The 21,344-nt window shown below is 44.2% G+C and overlaps 1 protein-coding gene across 1 annotated transcript in view; it reads right to left on the minus strand.

The window, feature by feature from the left end:
* efnb1 (ephrin-B1) overlaps nt 1–21,344 on the minus strand; it is a 58,588-nt gene that overhangs the window by 17,664 nt on the left and 19,580 nt on the right. Inside the window, exon 2 of the mRNA XM_084941405.1 lies at nt 15,760–16,037. Coding sequence (XP_084797531.1) covers nt 15,760–16,037 — 278 coding nt within the window. The remainder of the gene's footprint in view (nt 1–15,759; nt 16,038–21,344) is intronic.

Here is a 21,344-nt window from a genome sequence, read left to right on the forward strand (position 1 = left end):
GCAGGCTCCGTTTGGAGAGAAGAAGTGGGAGGTGATCTCTCTGTGAAGTAAAGGAAGCATATGTGTGCTGGATTGTGTGCATCTGAATATTTGTGTTCATTACTGTGTGTGTGTGTGTGTGTGTGTGTGTGTGTGTGTGTGTTTCGGCCAGCTTGCTTCTCTCTCACTCACACTCAACATTTCTCTTACACTCTCCCCTAAGTATTCAGTTGTGTGTGTTTTTTGGCTCGTGCAACTGGGTCCATTTGAGTAAATTGTGTGAGTGTGCGCATACATTTATGTATATTGGAGCTCACATTTGTTAAAATGTGTACAGATGTCACTGGGAATATATATGACTTTTGCAACTTTTTTATTGAGTGTGTGTTTTATGTGTAGGTGTGTGGTCCTAGATTATCAAGACAGAGGTAGGGCATTATGAACTTCCCAGCTAGCCCTACAGGGTAAGTGCTTCAAGGCTACTTATGACAGCTTTTAACCTCTGCAGAGGACCTGTCAGCGGCTCCCAAAGTGTCTGTGTGTGTGTCTATCTGTGGAATGTGTGCGTCTCTACAAGACTCCACAGCCTGCAGTCACAGAGAGCTTCTGCATCATTTAGCTGTGGGTGTCTGCGTGTCACCTCTACACTGGATCCGGTGGGGCAGAGTTTTTACACCACTGCACTTTCCACTCTTCATTTCCCAGCTCAGCATGCTACAAAAGCCCTGTGCTCCCACACAGCATCAAACTTCCCCTCGTGTCCGCACACACACTTGCACGAAGATAGAGGACGACACTGTCCCGTGCGCGATCACAAAGAGTCTGCACGCACACACATACACACCGCACACCTACACGCAAACAAACAAAAAAGTAGGCACGCGGCGCGGGGCCGTCTGTCGGATCGGTAGGAGATAAAGGATGCAGAATAACAGAAGGACCTTGGGGAACAGGGCAAGTCATCTGTCTCAAACACGAACAGACTGAGCGCGCTCCAACATGACATGATGTAGACAGACTCGTCTTAGAGCACATCGCATCCTGAACCTCTCTCTCGCACCCCTCCCAGCACGAGCGCACGCAGACACATCCAAGGCGCACAAATTTGCAAACACACAGGGAAAACAAACGCGGCCTGCTCAAAATGTGCAAGCATGCTTCCGAGCCCGAGCCCACACAATCTGACAGGTGCACACTGAGGGAGTGCAGAATTCTGAATGCAATCGATTGTCACAATAAAACTGTGCAACCCGAAGGAAGGCGAGGCTTAAAGCTCCTAATACTATAAGCTGTTGCATACACTATTAAAAGTTATGAGAAGCAACGACGGCGCCAACAGCATTCAATATAAATTTAATAAACCACGCCGACAGCTAAAGTTAAAGCCTACCCACAGCTCCCAATGCTCCCAATATGGGGCATTTTTTAGATATTGGCTATTTCAACTTTTACCAGTTATTTTAGCTATAATATATTCTGTTGTGTGGAGAAGTTGCCAGTAGCCCACACAACCCTCCCTAATGACAGAGTAGCTAATTGGCAGTAATGGCTCTTTTCACCGATATCATCGAGCTGCAGCCACAGAAAACCTCAGCAGTTTAACACTAATCATTTGCAGAGAAACAACTGGGGGGAAAAAAAGCCTGAAGTAGTGGCCTGGAGTAACTCTCTTTGCCTTAGATGACCAGCATCTATAAATGTGTAATTACAAAGGCTTAACCATTTGAAAAAACAGACAGTTGTGACTGTTATTTTTCTTTGTTTGCTGTTGTTCCTCGTCAATAAGGTATGTTTGTTTTTTCCTAGGTACAGCCTTAGTGGGCGCACACACATACACATTGTTCACCTGTTAGTTTAGTGTATTCAAGGGTGCTACACAAGCCACGGGTGACAGACACACACCTACACAGACACACACACACAAACACACTGTTGCCTCTGAACTCCCCCAGCAGACAGCGCATCATTTGACTAATAGCAGCTGAAATGTTGCGTGTTCAGAGAAATAAGTAGAGGGGAAACTAGGTCAGAGAGAGAGAGAGAGGAAAAAAACTGGCATTTCACCTTCCTATTGGTCCGAGCTAAAGGTTAGCAGGGATGCTGCACATGCTGGGACACACACACGTGTGCGCACACACAAGCTCTCTAAAGCTAAAGGTTAATATGGTTCACATAGGAGTTGCTGAGTTGGTGTTTATCTCGGTCTTAACCATTATGTCTGTGTGCACAGGGCTTGATTGCACGCCTGTGTGTGCAGCGAACAATGAGCATGAGTTTCATCCCTGTTAAAGACAGAAGCCAGTTCTGTATTTGCTGTCCCGTTAATCCCGCCAGAGACTCGGTTTGCTTTCTATCGCTGTCATCTTCCAAATGTGCATTAATCCACATTAACAATCCGTCAACATGACTTCTAACCGCATATTTCAGTTCATATCTTCATCCGACTGATAACATCCTCACTAACTTCCAATTTGTTATGAGGAACCTTTTTTCGCAGGATGAATGGTTCACTTCAGGTTGAAATAATAATAAAATTTAAAAAAAAAACAAAAAACCTCCCTTCAACATTGTTGCAATTTCATTTGGTCATGTTCACTCTGGGAAGTTATGCACAAAGAAATGGAGCATAATATTCAATTTTCATTCTCTATTAACTGTCATTTTATACAGGGGGGGAGCTGGGGAGATGCCAAGAGAGATGGCAGGCAAAATAGACAAGTATCTGTTGAGAATATTAAGAGTAACTGCCCTGAAATGAGCACCTCACATGAAATGTGTCAAAAATCGTAAAGGCGGCGATAAATCAGAAAGTAAAATTCAATACACGGGATGAATAACATATACCAACAGGGGATCTTCAGAGGAGAAGAAGTGGTTTGACGTGTGAATTATGTCCACTACTAAGCCACGCATTCAGACTTTTATTTATTTTATGTTGCGTATTAAGTATTAATGTTATGACCGTTAGCCCGTTTTGAGGAATTAAACTAGCAAATGAACATTTGGCTGTGTGAGGCATTTAAATGAAGCCAGTTTTGGGACAGATACCATTAGCCATAAGAAAAAAAACAATTGGGCATAACGTTTCCTTTAAAAAAGTCAGAAAAACGTCATTTCTGCATTAATGGAAAAGAACGGCTGTTTCTTATCCCACACTGTGACCATAATGAGGGAACCACTGGTCTGAAGATATTCAGCTTTTCTCAAGTTTTGTCCTTACTGTTGACATGAGAGCTGATTACTTCACAGGCTGCGAAGGACAAGGTCTAACTGCGGTTTTATATGCCATAACTGTGAGGGACACCTTTTCCCTATGCCTCAAGTAGAAGAAAACTCTTTCCATAGCACGCTGCTGCCTTCTCTGCACAAATGTTAAATGCATGAGGAGCACATTTTTATTTAAATGCACTAAAAACTGTTTTTCTCCAAAGCAAATGCATTAACAATGCTCTTGCTGAACGCTGAATCCATAAATTGTTTTTGCAAAGCAAAACTGCAGCAATCTGGCCTCATTCTTATTGTACTGTCAAGGGGGAGGGGGGTGTACAACACTGATTATCCTATTATTTCTCTCATGAAAATGCCTTTGTATTTAGCTTAGCCTACTATAAATCCCAGTAGTTATGTCCTTAAAAACATCCCGCAGCATCCACATTAGTGGGTGGTAGTGCTATTGTGAGGTTGCACATGTGTAATCAGGAGGCAGATGTACAAACAAGGTCCCCCAGTAAGCTCGATCCTCAGCAGGATGCTCATTGAAGTTTTTTTTTTTTTTTTCCTCCGTCTTGCTTCATTTGCACTGCTAATCACATGAGGTGAACCGTGGTTCACCCGCTAAATCCCGACAGATGATAAACCTGATCCTCGCTGTCTTTTCTCCGGCCTCTGTGGTCGTCTACAAAGGCCGATATGGGACTCTGGACTCCAGAAAGGAGTCGCCCTCCTCGATCCACCTCTGAGGGCGCACGAGCCACAAATCAGCCCACGCTGCCTGATAAAAGAACTGCTGGGATGGATTGGAATGTGGTGGGAGATAGCAGCTCATGTCAAAGGCTGCGAGGGTCCAAAAAAAACATAGACTAGCTCTAGGAGCCGTCTTTGAGTGACCTTGACGCGAAAGAAACCAGAGGTGAAGCAATGGAACACGTCGACGAACTCGACGTTCACTCACGCTGACGTGTACAAAATGTTTGTAATGCATTTACATTCTTAAGTGTGCGAGGCTCTCGTGTGTCTGCGCGGCTCTCTTATACCATATCCATTTATCCTCCCCCGAGAGAGGAGCTTCATTTTCGCTGACCTTTTCAATACAGCCTCCAGAGGAGAGTTATGACAGCTGAGCGAGCCCGGTGTGTCTCGGCACAATAACACACATCAAAGATGGAGAAACCAACAAACAAACAATAATTCCTACTGCAGGCGCAGCGTTTCCCCTCTCAAACAGGCGATGCAAAACAAACCAAATCAGGCAATCTAAGTGAGAAGGAACCGTACCGGTGGACGGGGAGGATGCAGAGTCCAGGAACTGACCCAGGTGAGAAAACTGCCTTCAGGCTAATGATGCTGCTTGTATAATAATCAGGTGTGAGCAACATCAAAAGGGAAAGATTCAGCTAAACGTGGATTAATTGTTACAAGATGTCAGAAAGCAGCTTCCATCAAAAAGCTGAGAGATATTACTCAATTAACGACAAAAACAACCCCCCCGAAAAAGAGATCCTGCAATAATCAGCGATTGGAGCTTTTTCTCGCTCAGTAACTAACTGATGATGTGTTGCAGCGATGGAGAGATTATAATGTAAAGGCAGTGAGATAGAGGCAGAGAGAGAGATGTCAGTGAAAGAGACAGAGGGTGTACTTGTGATGGAGGACAGAGTCGACGTCGGTCCATCTGTTGTCCACAAAAACAAAATCTGCAAAAAGCAGAACAAAGACAGACAGAGAGAGGACAGTGCACAGGTGTGTGGGCGTGCACGTGTCCCTGCGATCGTACACGTGTGTGTGTGCCCGCGTGTGTGAATTTTTGCACATTAACGTGTGAGCCTGTGTGCCTGGGCCCCGGGGGAATCTCCTGTACCTGCTAACATGGAGGCGACTGAGCAAAGCTGACTGCAGCTAACATGCAGTGTAAAACACACACTGTCAAACCTGAGACACTTGGTGGCACATGGGCAGATGGATTATATATTATATATACACATATATATACATATATATGTATATATTGTTTTTTTTCTTTTTTAGATATATAGCAATATTAAAGTGGGTGTGGGGTGTATAATGGAGCTGATGTGAAAAGTGCCAGGGCTCCAAGCGAGGCTCCAAAACCGCAATTCGGCTTCTCGAGCATTGAGGCCAGGCTTGCAACACAAGAAGCAGGGAAAGAAACACGCTTTTTCCTCCCTTTCCCCCCGTTAACCACCCAAAAACCCCCCAATCAGAAAAGCACAGCAGACCACAGAGAACATGCTGCTGATTACATCCTAATATGCACAAAGGCAAGCAATTGACACGCGTATACAAACATGCACAAACACACACACTGATTACATCCTCTCTTTCTCCTCTCTCCTGATCCTTGGTATCGTTTACACGGTAAAAACGGCGCTGATCGAGGACCAGTGTTTTTTTGGCACAGGCCAGCAAAAGAGCTCAGGAGCTTAACCTCTAGTCCGATGAGCGGAGAGAGACTGAGGCTCAGGATCCCCCCCCCCCACCGCCCCACCGCCTTGGTGCCCCCAAGCACAAATAAACAGCTACAACACAGACAGACACACAAAAATGTCTAGCTTACTCGAAACAGTTTCCTGAAGAATCTGTCACTGTGCAAGAGGGATGGGAGAGGGTGGAGGGGTGATCTAAGGAGGAGAGAAAATAGGTGGAACAGCAAAGGCGGATGGAGAGGTAGATTAAGTTGCACGGAAGGGGGTTGGAGGGGGGGAGGAAAAGACGAACAGAAAAGAGACGGAGAGAAATTGGACCCATGGGTTTGGGGAAAAAAAAACATGTACGAAATCATCGAGTCACTGCGAGAGGCGGCGCGAGCCTGAACTCAAAACGCAACACATATTCATTTGAAGACACGTTTCTTTTCAGCATCCATCCATCCAAACAACCAATCGTCGTGGCACCTGTGCACAAGCTCCCGACAGCGTGCACGCTTTTCACTCGTGGGACAGCTGACTGAGAATATCTCGTGCTGAGCTACAGCACAATGCATACAGCAGCTTCTATTAGGCAAGCAAATCTGTGGAGAGGGAGAGAGATGGAGGACGGATGTGTGCGAGCAGATTGTGTTTTTGTGCAAGCATCTATTTGCAATCTAGTGTGAGCTTATGAGTATATATATATATTTGAATTTGCTTATGTGGCTTTGTGCTTATTTATGCCTGTGTGTTGGGCGCGCATGCATGCACACACAAACGCACACGCCTCTTGTGTGTTTGTCTGCTCCTGTTACTGTGTTTGTGTGCCTGTGGTCGTGCTGGAATGGAACACGGACATTTTGCCGCTGAGCTGAATTCACAGAAACGGGTTTGGTCCTGGCCTGCAGAGCAGTATTTAGACTCTGTATTTATGCGTCGGACAACCACAGCAATCTCTATCACCGCCTTGTGATTCATGTTTGTTTGCTTTGCTCTGTGTTGATTCGATTCCATCAAGAAGTTGCCCCCCTCCCCTTCTATCTCGTTCCCCTAAAACTCTTCCCACAGAAATGTTCACGCCATACCCGGTCAGAGTTTCATCAGCCACCCCTCATCGGAGCTGACCAAGCACGCAGTGGGTTTCCATAGTGAGGATGCGACATTAAAACTAACAGCCTCTATAATTATACATCCATATTTCTCCGATGAGTTTGTGTAAACAAGTCCGGGCTCCAGCTCGGGGGAGGCGGACTTCTTGGCAGGCCCTGGCTGAGGGTGCCACTGAATGGCTGTCGGAAAACAAAGCCATTTCAGAGTGTGCCTTGGAAAAGACAAACCGCTGTTCTAGGGATGGTGGAGAGGCAGAGCGAGCTCCATCTGACAGACACAGAGCTGTGATTTGAGCTCAGTTATTGGCCAGAGAAGAAAGACACTGAGAATATGTGTTGTTGGCAACGCAGAGGGCAAACAACCTCAGACAATCTCTGATGGAAAGGAAAATATGCATTTCCAGAGTGTTTTAGATTACAGGCCTTCATTGTTTTATCCCGTGTTTCTGCTTGCGTGTTTTTTTTTTAAAGCAATACGCCATTGTCCAGTATAATTTGCCTTATGGACATTGACGCTCGTCTTTCCATGTCCTACATTTACTTTTCCTAATCATCGCGGACTCCAAAAATGCAGCTACCCAGCAGTCTTAATATGCCTCCCCTTCTTTTTGCCTGAAGCTATTTTAGGGGTTGTAAAAACCACAGAGGTAGTTTCAGCATAGAGGATGAAATTAAAACAAGCCCAGGAAGCCACGTTTGACAACTGAAAATCGCTCCTGGAGAAATAGTAATTCGACAAATGAGTTTGTGCTAGATGAGAGGGTTGGAAAAAAACTAAAACAAAACAAAAAAATCAACAGTGTTGTTGCTTCTGAGTCAGCTCTGCGGTCTCTCGTGGCCTCTGTGCTGAGAGGAGATCTAAGATAGCGGTTAACAAAAACGACTTGAACAGACTTCCCACAGCACCTGCAAATGCGCACACACACACACACACACATAAAACTTTGAAACGTGAGAGCAGAGGACGGATGGTTTAAGGGGTGGAAACGAGGAATGACATCGCAGGAAAGAGCAGAGCGCGAGGCCTCGCATCCGTGCAGGATAAAAATATTCTAATAAGATAAGCGCGGAGCACAGCCGAGGAGGGATGAGTGTCTGCGTTTGGGGGATGCACGGAGAGGACTAATTGAGATGAATACATGAATATATCAGCTTCATCTAGCAGCAACGGGTTCAGTCGTAACCAATGGTTACCATTCAGTTGTACAGTCACATGAGCAGGCCCCCCCCACTTGGCAAAAAAGCCACCCCCCCGACTCAACAAACTCCTCTGTAATAAACGAAAGGCAATAACCAGCGACAATCATGCTGTGCCTGCTAACCCTCTCTGAATGAAATATCCAAAGGAGAGCTAGCAGAGGCGGCCCGGATAGATTTGCAAAGCAAGCAGAAAGTCATATATTACACTGGCACTCTAATAAACACTGGGCTATATTCACTCACGGGGGGAGGGTGGTGGTGGTGGGGGTTAAATCTCCTTAGTCCAGGCCATGATGCTTCACCGGTGATAACCTGACCTGTTAGCAGGGTTTACTTTTGAAAATGGAATCCTTTAAAGCTTACTGATTAGCCGCTTTAACCTGTAATCAGTAACATCAATGACAGTTATTTAGTCAATCAACAACTATTACTCTCTACGATCAATACTCAATAACTTAAAACACACACTGAACTTAATCATGTATGATTAAATTTAAGGGTTACTTGAGGCATCTTTTGTTTTTTGCTTCTTTTACAAATGCTATTTATAACTTTTGAATCAAAAGGATGTTAAAACTTCTTCATTAATATTGCTTTTAGAGTCTTTTATGCTTTTAAACTGTAACGTTTTACAAAACAGGACAGACAGAAATGTTTGCCAACATTACAAATTATTATTTCAGTGCCTGTCAGAGATTTGGGGGGGTTTTTCTTCAATGTCCACAATCTGATAAATATGCAATGAAACAATACAGCTTTTGTTCTCTACTTATAATAAGTATGTAGGAGAGGCCATAATTGATGCAAAAGGAAAATCCTACACGGAGCCTCTTGCTTGTAATTAAAATATTTCAGTGTGATTTTTACAGAGGGAGGCTACCAGATGTTAACAGTTATCATTTCTTAACAAAAAAAATTCATTTAATTGCCAGTTAAGAAATGTGCGAGTTATTTGCATCTCTATAATCTGACAATCAAAATGCCTTTGTGTAGTTTAAATGCTCCGCTGACAACTGCAGCTGCCTTGTTTCTGAGTGCCTGTGATTTGATTATGGTAATTTTATGTTAACTCTAAAAGATGACATTTAACACTTTTTTTCTAATCAGATTACTGTTATTGCGCTACATCATAATCGAGCCACTAGTGTCGATGTATATTTATTCGGCTGTGTACGTGCCTTTGCATTTGTATGCGTGTTTCCAGCTTCCCGAAGTCGTGAACCTTGCATTAGTGCATGCGAGGTATGATAGAGAGTTTATGTCCTTGCATGCAAATGTGGGGCAAGGGAGGATCTTGTGATCTTCTGCAGCCAAGCCCAGGGTTTCATCCTCAACCTCCAACAACTCCAAGGCCAAAAAAAAAATTCTTATATATGCGAATGTTATCCAGGGGGAAGATGACCGCTATAGGTGGTGGTTGGATGGAGGGGGCTGAAGCAAAAAAATAAATAATAGAGATACTTATGTAGAGGAGAGTCCACATCAAAAAGCATACTATGAGGCGTGAGCACCACAGAAATGAAAAAAAAAAATCATCTCAGTGTGTCAAATGCAGTTTGTCAGATATTCTCGGGCAGTGATTTTCAAATACTGGATAAGCACCCATCTTTAAGTGTTTTGGGAGATAAATACGGCTCTTTCGTGACTGACTTATTCTCAGACGACAACAACAGTCTTTCTGTTTCCAGAACAAACAATCAGAAGGTGTTCCGACAGATTTATGTGGAAAGTCAAAGAAATAAAATCAGCTTCACTGTTTGCTGTGAGCAGACATAATGTTTTTGGGGGGGGGGGTGTTTCCTCCTTTTTGGTTGCTGCCCCCCTCTCCCCCTTCCTGCCTACTTTCTCTCTTTCAGTGGGGCATATCTTGTGGAGGTGAGACAATGTGTGCTCCACTGCGGCAGCATTCTGGTGGGGAAGTCTGTGCGTGTCAGTGTCCATGATGGTACACTGTGATGGAGAGTGACAGCTGTCGGGAGGCATCAGGCTTACTCTGCCCCGCTACACGGGAAGAGGAGAAGTGCACCACGATAGGTTGCCTCCGTCTCCTGCCTCGTGGCCTTTTTCCCCTTATATCTAGCAGAGCTTTACCGGCCCGGCTAACCACTGCAAACGTCTAACCAAGCAGTCACGCTACATTATCTCAATGAGGAGCGAATGGGAGAGAAAATGAAGGGACTATTTTTTTTTGGCTCCTGCTAAGTGACATATAAAGAGTGCATGTGTATATATTTGTACAGGCGTATATGCTTGTCCTCCCTCTCTCTCTTACCGCTCTGTTGCTCATTTTCCCCATTATATTTCCTTTTCCTTTAAAAGCCTCCTGTCTAAAATCACCTCTCTCCTGCCTCTAACCCCTAAACGCGCCGCAGTCATTTTGCTCACAAACAGCTCGTTTGAAATCCACGTGTTTAGACAACGCAATGAAATATAACCAGTTTGTCCGCTTTTACACCTGGATGGGGGGTGGGAATGTGTATGTGTGTTTATGTGTGTGTACATAGCTGGCATGGGGGGAACTGAAGGTCTGGGATTAAGATCAGTGCAGGGTTATCATTACTGACCCCCTGCTGTGTTTCCGTGACCCCTTTGGCCATGAATTTTGACCTTTAAACCCACCACGACTCCTGTAAGAGCGGGGCTGAGATGAGTGGACGGGATCCCCTGTGGTGATCACCAGAGTCAACACACACACACGCTCACCATTTGGTGCTTACTTTACCCCAAACCTTTTGTTGCTTATTCTGCCCCACGGAAAGAGACGAGGTAAAGGATGGGAGTGGGGGTGTGCGAATGATAAAGGGGCTAACAGAGCCACGGAGTCAGACTGGAGGTCGGGTGTGGACAAGAAAAAGACTGCCAGTAGATTGAGTGGAATGTCCACTCCCCTGTGCGTCTTCTTCTGATCTCAAACGGTGTCTTTCCCGTCTGACCGTTAATCAGAGCAGATAAGCCAGGTCATTATGCACAGAGCAGATTTACACCGCTCTGCTGGCTGACCAGACCACATTCCCACAGAGTCACTGGGATAACCTACTCACATCTTCTAGGCAGGGATAAGCTTGCCTAAGGGGGCCTCAACACAAACACACACACACACACACACACACACACACACACAGTGCACTGCTGCACAGGTAAAGCAGGCGGTGCGTTCAATGCAGGTGCTTATTCTCTCTTCTCTTGCTCCCTCAAGGAAATGCACACATAACACACACACACATATGCGCCAGCCACGCATGGCCATTATCTAAATGATAGATGAAGTGTGTCACGGTGTATGCACAGGCTGCGGTGGAATAAATAAAACAAGCTTTTCCTGTTGCAAAGGACAACAACATTACCATAATACCAAGACAAATACTACATCCGATTACTGCTGACACGAAAACGTTACAGTATATGAGCCTAATAATGATCCACCATCAGGCTGGATTCTGCACGACCAGACTCCCTCGTGAAGGATTTACAACTGCTTCTGTGAGAAAACACTATGGAGAGAGTGTTAAGTGCTCCTAATGCTTACATAAAAAAACACACATCAGCAGGAATGCTGTTACGGAGCAGAGACACAAGAGAACGTTGCAGAAAAGCTCATTCGAGCTAAAGTAAAGCTGATGTTCGCTCAAACCGCAGTCGAGATGCACGGAGATGCGTGTGCCATTAATAAAGTTCGCTCAAATATTTATGAAGTAATCGGGAGACAATATGCGGAGAAGATCTGCGAACAGCTGGTTAGCAAAACTTTGAGGAAGACGCCCAAAAATAAAAATAAAAAATGCCCAAGGTGTTATCTGCAAGACATGTGGGCGTAATAAAGCTCAAAGAAATATTTCTAAAAGACCACGAGATGCGTTGCAACAGCAGCCCACCCCTTGATAACATCACAAGCTTCATGCTTCTCTGCATCCCCGTTTGTGAGGGGGAGTTTGCAAGTATCGATTGAACCGCTACACATGAAAAGAGAAACATATGTGCGATTTAATTTGTGTGTGTGGACAGTGTGAAAAAAACAGAAGCCACTTGTGAGACTAAAATCTACACATCTGAACTTTGGAGATGTTTTATACCCAAAGTCACATTTTATACAGTTAAACCATGCAAGGAAGACTTATGTTCTTATTTGGGAAAAATGTAACATAAGGAGATTAATCGTGTTTTGTGAATATTTGGAAATATAAAAAAGTTAATTATGTGTTGGATAAAACACTGTTATGTATCACGCCTCATTAGAGGAGACTGGTACTGGGTCCATGTTTTTCTAGCAGTAATTTCTCATTGTGCCAGTCATCCTCTGGCATACGGCAGCTTGTTGCATGAGTTTAGACAGTGTGTTTCTAATGTCAGAGTCATCTCTAATAGTTTCAGAATAAATCACAGATGCAATGAAGACTTTGACTGACTGTTTTCTGAGACAAGATCAAAACTCGACGTCTAATTTTAGAAATGTTTTAAAGTCAGACAACCTAAAAAAAATAAATACAAACAGAAGATAAAATTAGAGCCCAAGTAAGCAAAACAAGGCCTTATTTTCCTTTATTAGCTCAGTGTGTTATCATGTGCAGAATCCCATTAAAAAGACAAAAACAGCAAGTGTTTCATCTTTTTGCAGATTGAAATCATTAGCTCCTTCCCCGATAAAGACGACATTTGATGACGTTCTGAAACCTCAGTGTATATCAGTAAAGACGTGGTGGTGGTGCAACTTCTGATGCACATCTGTGCTGATTCCTGCTTATGACAGAAACAGCTCAGTTCAGATAAGAGCTTCAAAAGTTCCTCCTAGGAGGAGAGTGGTTCTAAACAAACATAATATACAGTAAAAATGCATGTTGTCTTTCGACTTTCCCAAATAAAACAAATTAACGTTGTTTTTTTGATACGCTCATGCACAATCTGCCTCTGCAGCTCGGCTGGCTTATCAACAGTTAAAAGATGTCAGGTGAGATTTACTGTTACCACCAAGCCAAAACTAACAATGAATGTCTGCTGCAGTCTTATCAGAGTGCATTTAAGTGTAAATCATATGCTTTGTGTTTTTTTTAGATCGCACTAGTGATAGAACTCCTCCAACGTCAGCCAGAAAATAAGGCCGTTGAAGACATGATAATCCTTGTGTTGAAGGACGGCAAAAGGACAGTGAGTTAATAAGACATATACAAACCAACCGCCCCTATGTGTTAAACTGTTTGCAATGAAGCAAAGTACCCGAGATAAAACCCCTGTTTTTGTTTCTCTTTGAAGGCTTTGGGAGTTTAAACTGGAGGATTTTGATGAAAATGTTGCCAAGCCTCTCCTCATGCTGGCAAGGCTAGAAACCAAAAGAGGATCTATAATAGTTGCTTTAAATTCGTAATGATTTTATCTTCTAAATGTGTCAAAACTGCACTTTATATCTGGTTTTTCAGGTGTGAGTTTTTCAGGTAAATACAAATAATAAATGAGGTTTCAAGGCCAGATGCTCCACAGTCCAACCTCTGAATTTTCAGCAAGCTATATTTGATGCACAACTACTAACAGCTTCAATTCTGATGACTCAAACCTAGGGACATCCTAAAATCCCAAAACATGGCATACGATGTATTTAAAGAGAAGCAGGAGGAGGCGGCCAACCGGTATTGGTATCTTCCAGGGTCTGGGCTCCGGTTATTGAGGATTATCAGGACAACTTCTCCTATTCCATCAGGTTCAAAATGGTCCTGTCCATTTTGAAATTGCACGTTTCAGCCCAAGATCCCAAAAGTCTGACTTGTTTCTAAATCACCCCCTGTCAAACATCAACCTTTTTCCAAGGTTCGGAGTAACAGGATTGAGGTTTTCTACATTCTCCAGGAGAAAGACCTCAAACCCACCAAAGAACCAGACACTGCTGTGCTTCTGGATTTTCCGGCTCCTCTGACCCCACCTGCTAAACCACTGGTCATTACTTCAGTGCTAAATTACTCAACCAGACACTTGGGTGAAGCAGATTTACACAGCCAAGTTTAGAGATAGACGCGGTCCCATCAGTTTTTTCCCCCTGCTGAGCCTCAATCCTTAAAGGAAAATATAGTACGTAAAGGAGCAGTCCAACCACGAGAACTCCTTCCAGCTCTTACACCCATTGCTAACCCTGAGGTAATTACTACGGCATCAAATTACACGAGCAGGAATCTGTGTGAAAGGCAGCAACCGCCACCCAGTACAGTGACAGACCCAGTTCCTTTGACACCCTCTACTAAAAGTCCTTTACTCATACAAAGACAAGTGAGGTTACAAATTAAAAGATCTGTCCTAAAGCCAACCAGAGAGCAAGACTCTGCTATTGTTCCAGCGTCACTGCAAAAATAGTCACCTATAATAAGGAAGCAGTAATAATTCATTTTGACAGTGTCTAAAAAATATGTGTAGGGGAAAGTTTGCACAATCTTTAATTTTTTAGTAAGTAAATTTAACACTACACAAGCATTATTACTAAAGAAAATATGGTAAAAGTACACATTAGATGGAAGGGCAAAAAAACTCCAATTCTACAAGTTTGTAATTTCTTAATAATTTTCCAGAATATTTCCCAAAAATAACTTTACAGTTTTACTTTACTTTTGGCACTAATTACAGAGAAAATACACATTTCCGTAAAAGAAAAGCTACATTTAAGCCCAAACTGTTCACTATTTATTTATCTTTGCAAACTGAAGTCTCCATATATGTTCAGCTGCCTCTCTGTGACAAATTTGGCATTATCGCACGCCCATCTGTCTGAAACGTTTCGCTCTGGTGATGAAAAGGTTCGCTCGTTAGTGGAAGCGATAAAATAAGAGTGCAACAAATGCACTGTATTTTTGCATTTCCATCACGTAGAAAAAAAGAAAAAATAGTACTTTTTTATTTATTTTTTAGGAAATTTAATGAAATATTACCTCATATTATTATAATATAATTGCATTCTAATTGTTTATGTTGTGTTAAATTAACCTTTATTTAACTTCAATCAGCAGCGGTTAAATATAATAATATGCACACAAATACACGTATGTAAAGTAAATATACACACATACATACTATAAAAGACCGATGGTCCAACATAATAAACTTCAAAGCTAAACAAACTAAAAACAGTGTATTAAGTAACTGTCACAGTCATCTCAGACCAAACAAGGGCAGTAATGTTCAGGCTTAAAAAGATTTCCAAAAGATTTGAAGCCTTTTCTTCTGTATGAGCTCGAGGAAAAGCTAGAATAAATAAGTCAACAGCTTCCTGTGCTTTTTTAGACAGCTGGCGGTCAGTAAAACAGAAACAGACAAGTGTTTATTTTATTACTGACGTTTTAGCAAAAAAGCAATATTTAAACCTAAAACGCTGCATCTAGTGGGAACTGCAATATAGCTGCTTTTACCGTGGTGTTGTTCTCTGTAAAACAGCAGTTTGAAAGAATAAAGTAGAAAACTTTAAGTGAAATATCGAAACAGTGCCCGAGCGCAGAAGTAAATAGCAGCAGTAAATCTACTCGGTGACTTTAGACGACTGCAGAAAATTCTATTTTTCCCACCACGAAAATGTAAAAAATAAAAAACCCAACATTCAGCAGTCAGTCAAGGTTGCCACTTTAAGGTCCCGTAATGATATGGAACATTTCCATCCTAAACACCTAATACCGCTCTGCTGCTGTGGTGCTGCTGCAGCGGCCATTAAAATGCAGTTTTCCTAGGAAACTCCCAGGTGTGACTGTGTGTAACTGAGTGTGAAGCAGAGATTATTACTCAGATCGTTCAGTCGGGCCTCTGCGGTTAAATGAAGGTTAAAAAGCTAAATATCAACAATAAATCATCTTTCACGACAAACTTACAGGTGATGTAGTAGTTGACGTTCCTCTTGAACTCCAAGCCCATGTAGTTGGGGCTGAACTCCTGGAATTTGATGGTGAACTTGATGTCCTTCTCGGGTTTGTTACAGTTGACCAGGACGTTAGGATCGAGGACTGTACTGCAGCTCTCCGCCTGCTCCCTCTTCACCAGATACAACTTGTAGTATTCGTAGTCTCTCCCTTGGTCCGCTTTGGGACAGATGATATCCAGCTTGTCCCCGATGTCGGGGTAAATCACCAGGCCTTTTCCAGCCACAAACCTGAGAGTGGGGAGGGGGCGAGAAAAAGAAAAGAAATTGTTACAAACACATAAAAAACTAAGTCTGGAAAAGCAGCCGCATAATTCAGCAACAGTTTATACAGCCTTAATACTTTGAGCTGTCGGAGTTATGGGTTTAGATTTGTCTGGCATGGCCTTTTAGGCAGAGCGCAGTTAATTTAGCCCCGCAAAAACACTACATGTAGCAGCTTGACATTGTTCAGCATTAGTGTGTTTCACACAAATCCCCTTAAGTTCCTTCTCATACTTGGATATGAATCAAAGCATACCAAAAGTTTGCAAGAAGGGAAACAAGATGGCCTGACACAAAATGTCCGCCACAGAAACGGCCGTACGGGTGGGATTACATCACATTTTTGAAAAAAAGCTTCTTCATAATTTCAGATCTTTTGAGTTTTGGATAATACAAGCCGTCGGCGTGGTATTCACATGGCATCTACTTCAGTAGCCTGCATCTCTGGAGGAAAACATTGTACCAGGGGTCTGCTGGGAGCTTACAGCTTCCCGGTTCATCTTCCCCTCTGCCGTGATCATCTACTGAAGGATTAAGATAATCCATCTGGCCTTACTGTACCTCTCCACCTCGCTCTCTGCTGCCAACTCAATCAGATCAGCTCTTGTTCTCCTTTATTCACTAAAGGTGGGGAACAGGAGGAGACCCAGTGTGTGTTTGTCTGTAAGTGTGTGTGAAGAGAGGAGGCGGAGGGGACACGCCAAGTACTAAGCAGTATGTTTGGGCAGTGGTGTGTATGTTTATGCACGCCTGCCTGTGTGTGTGTGTGTGTATGTGCGGTCAGCAAAATGGGCTGAGGTTGCAGTCTGATGTGGGGTGGGGGCTGGACGGGCTGAATCATTGTTCTGGACTTGTTTGAGGCTTAAAATGTCAACATGGTTCAACTCTGCTGTCCCAGTTAGCCAAGCATTAACCCAGACAGCCGGACTGACCACGGGTGTGTTTATGTACGTGTACGTGTCTGTGTGTGCGCGTGCGTGTGTCACGGGCGCAGACAGTGAGCACAGCAGCAGGGCTATCTGCTAGATCTGCCCATGCCAGCGGATTTAAGCAGGATTTAGCAACGCGCGATGCATTTGTTGTTTTTTCTGATCCCTTGTGTTTTAACAAGACATCAGGGGTTGGGCCCCTCTCTGTCCCCCTCTCTCTCTCACAGTCTCTTCCCTCTTTTTTTTTTTTTACCCTTCACAGTGTAATCTCACCTTATCTACAGCCCCTCATTTCATCGTCACACACATCATTTCACCAGTAAATAACTGACTCCTCAGACAGCCCCGGATGAAAGTAGAGAACTGATGCCTGATAGTGTAAGTGCGCGAGTGTGGTCGAGCTTATTGGGGGGAGGCGGCGGCAACGGCGGTAGTGGTGCGTGATCACCAATCTTCTTCCTCTGATGATGTTAAACGCTGGCAAACACCCACCCATTGTAAGAAATTATCTTTTAAAAAGTCTTCAATCTTCAGAAGAACCCCCCCCCCCATGAAAATTAACATGATTGGATTAACATTCATGGTCATTTATCTCAGACAGGGTCATTACCAAACATATGAGTTCATTCACAAAAGAGATATGAGATATAAGATAAAAGACATGCAAAGTGGTCAAAATCCTCTCTGTCAGCCCGGCTGAATATGATGTCATGAAAGCATGTGTGGGATGGTGGGTATGTGTGTGTGTGTGTGTGTGGGGGGGGGGGGTTCTTATACAACGCTTGGAAGCGGGTGAGACGTTATTTGGCCGCCATTGTCTGAGGCTCATGGGGGTGGAGGTTGAGGGGAGGGGTTGTGCAAATTCAAGGGCCGATAAGAGAGAGGGAACTCGGGGTATCCTTTTGTCCTACGTCTCCCGGCAATCTGCCTATTTTCAGCAGCAACAATTTGCATGCGCTTGTGTGCTCGTGCACTTGTGTGTATGCATGCATCCATATGTTTTCATGCGTGTGCATGTGTGTGTGCGTGTGTGCGCCGTGCCCAGTTACACGTGCGTACGTCTATGAAGACACAGACACAATCAGTCTCTAATTGGATCTACAAGATGCATCAGTGAGGCATAAACAAGTTTCCATGGCAACATTAGGCTTTGTTACTGACCACCCCTCCCCTCCCCTCCCCACCTTCTCGCTATTCCTCCATCTACCCCCCCCCCCCAGCCCCCTCTATTTCTACTCCACAATCTCATTCCCCATTGCTTTATCCTTCCCTCTCATTCACCTCCTCAACATTTCCCTCATTCCGATTTTCTCTCATCACCACCACCACCCCTTTCTCCATCCTCCCCCTCGCTTCTCTCACTACACACACACACACACACACACAGAGAAAAGCAAGCATGAAACCACAGAGCAGGGGGAAAAAGGAGAAAGAGGAGGCAAACATCATGATTACACTGCCGTTTGTTTCACTCAACAAGTAGCTTGCAGTTTCTGTTTTCTTTGTAGGTAAATTGTTGGCAATTTTTGGGTTTTTTTTGGTCAAATGTTCTGATTCAAACATTTAAAAGCCTGGCTAGCAACTAAAACAAGTAGCCTCACACTGGACTCCTCGCTTTTACAGGCCATTTATTCCGTTATCAAAGCGAGCCGCAACAATTTAGATGAATAATTAAGATTTCCAAAAAATCTTAATATCTTAATATCCCTGAAGGATTTCATCGCGAGCCGGCCCCTGTCATTGATTCAATTTTCCGAGCAGGCCTCCTAGTTGGCAGTTAGATAGCTATCCTAAGTGAATTCTCCGCTTCTGTTTCCCAGCCTTTGTTAACTGTCGGCTATAATGAGGCTCTGGCTGCTGTGGAGGTCTGGAAGCGCCATCGCAGATGGGAAAGAAGCAACATAAAAGAAATAGGGCAGCAATTAGTGTTTAGCCCAGTTTAAAAGCCCTCCACTTGGCAAGCTGCGGCCCAGCTCCAGTCCAGGATGTGAAACTAAACTGGTGGGCTGGGACTTTGTCTCCTGTTTGTCTCTCTGTTGGCTTAATCAGCGCCACTCCGGTGCTACACACAGCCACGCAATGAAGAGGAGGAGACGAGTGACTGAAGATTATTGTACTTTTGAGGAGGTCGAAAAGGGAAAAAAGGGGGTTGGCGGTGGGGTGGGGGTGAATTGCATCTTTCATTCATGTTGTCTGGAGACTTTTTAAGACCTGTTGATGAAAGAAGGTTGAGCGCACAGAGGAAGAGCTGTGCAGATACAAATAATGTTTCTGGGAAATGACCCTGAACGTGAGAGAGCCTTTATTCCCCTCATGTCAAACGAGGTGGATCTGCCTGAACCAAGCAAAATAAAGAGAATCATTTTCAAAACAACCAAATGAGGTTGGTTTTGTTTCATCTGGATGGCTCCACAGCACGCTGAATCCTGTAAAGAGCTTATGCAAACATACCTACGCTGTGGTGGAGAGGGAACAGAAAACAACGAAGCAAAAAGAGAGGAGAACCCCCACCCTCCCACCCTTTTCTTTTTACATTCCACTGGTGAATATGAGCACATGATCTCAAATATGCTACACCCCCCACCCACCTTCCCATATGCGCACACACACACACACACACGGATGTGAGAGCACACAAAAGCACTGTGGGGTGCATCCTAGGCCTTCCCAGCCCAACTTCCCAGCCACCCCTATTCAAGCACCCTGCCCTCACCGACTTTCATATAAAACGCCGCCTACACTAAGGCCCACTCAAAACCCCTTACAGAGCCTCAATCTCCCCCCACCACCGCCATGTTCTCCACCCCCGTCCAGTCAGCCCGAGCCTCTGCCCCGAGCGTTGCGCTGGCAGGCAGCCTCGGCCGCTGAATGAATGGACCCGAGGCACAGGAACTGAGAGAGAAAGGGGCAGAGACGGCTCATATCAACAGAATGGTGTCAAATTGATTTGTTCCTCCTGAGCAGCAGCTCGAACATGCCATACATATCAATTAAAATCAATTACATTTCTGCGACGTATACACAGTTAATTCCTCCGTGCCAGGCCCCAGATGCAGGCACCGGCTCTTCTCTTAATGTCTCGCTTTTGCAGCTGGGCGCATAATTACTCTCTCGTTCTCTTCAGCCTTTACAATACATAAAATCATGTAAAATAACAAACATATGCACACTCTCCACAAACAGGTATTCAATTCCCCCTGATATCAGCGTGGTAATTATCACACCAGGAGATCTGTTCCCTTACCAATTACTTCTTCTCTCTCTGCATTATCCACACAATCAGCATGGCCACCCCCACCCCCCACCTATTATTAGAGATTACACTTTCCATATGGCGTGAGACATTTCCTAACATTTCAATCAATACTACATAAGTTTGCCGCTCAAACAGATACTAGAGTGTCCCTGCAGTAAAGCACCCGTGTGACACAGTTATGCTTAAGTCCGCAAAGAACACAAAGCCGTGTTATGCAAAGAGCATTGTGGTTGAGCGCTTGTGTAAGATAGTGTGCGGCGGCAGGGATTTACAACAGATTCATTCACTCGAGGCAGTCTATGTTTTGTGTAATCACAGGGTACAAATGCGTCCTGTTCTCATTCAAGTCAATCAATATTAAATAATTGCCTGCTACCAGGGACTGCTTTGGCCTTTCATTTCCCTCTAGGTGCAGCCAACTGCTTGCGCGGCCTCGCAATGAAAACATTCAAATAGCGGGTTCTGAAATGGCTTCGCTCTTAATGTGGCGGCACGCAGCATGGTCGTTTCAGGCCAAAGAGAGTTTTGCCACTAAGTCACGTGAACGACGACAGAACCAGGCCCCAAACCGGTCTGAAGCTTCGAGAAGGTTAGCTAGTCGCAGGGTTGAGCTCGTAGCCCGCAGCCCGACCCCGATCGGTTGTATACATAGCTGGCTTCTGTCAGGCTGTCGCGGGGGCAGATGTTCTTAGGGAGGCCTGACTATAAACACACGCGCATAAACACACGCCCCGCAGTGTACACACACAGATTTCCTCACATGTCAAGCACAGTAAACAAGTCGCCTCCAATGCTCACCCAGGCCCCACACACACACACACAAAGACACATGAGCAAACACAAGCATCCTGAAATTAAGAAAAACAAGGCCCATCTGGCCCCAGAACTGTTTAGTAAAGCAGGAAGGATTTGACCCTTATTATAGAAAAAGAACAACAAACTAGCCAGAGGGTAGCGATATTGGATAAACTATAAACTCCGATCCAAGCTGCACTGTAGGCCAGACTTGGCAACAGTGATTTGCTGAAAAGTAGAAAGCTTGGTATTTTCCCTCCGGGCTGTCCCCATTAGAGGGACATAAATGACGAT

This window comes from Perissodus microlepis, chromosome 2 (assembly GCF_051167445.1).
Source record: "Perissodus microlepis isolate ML-2025 ecotype Zambia chromosome 2, ASM5116744v1, whole genome shotgun sequence".
Classification (NCBI taxonomy): Eukaryota; Metazoa; Chordata; class Actinopteri; order Cichliformes; family Cichlidae; genus Perissodus; species Perissodus microlepis.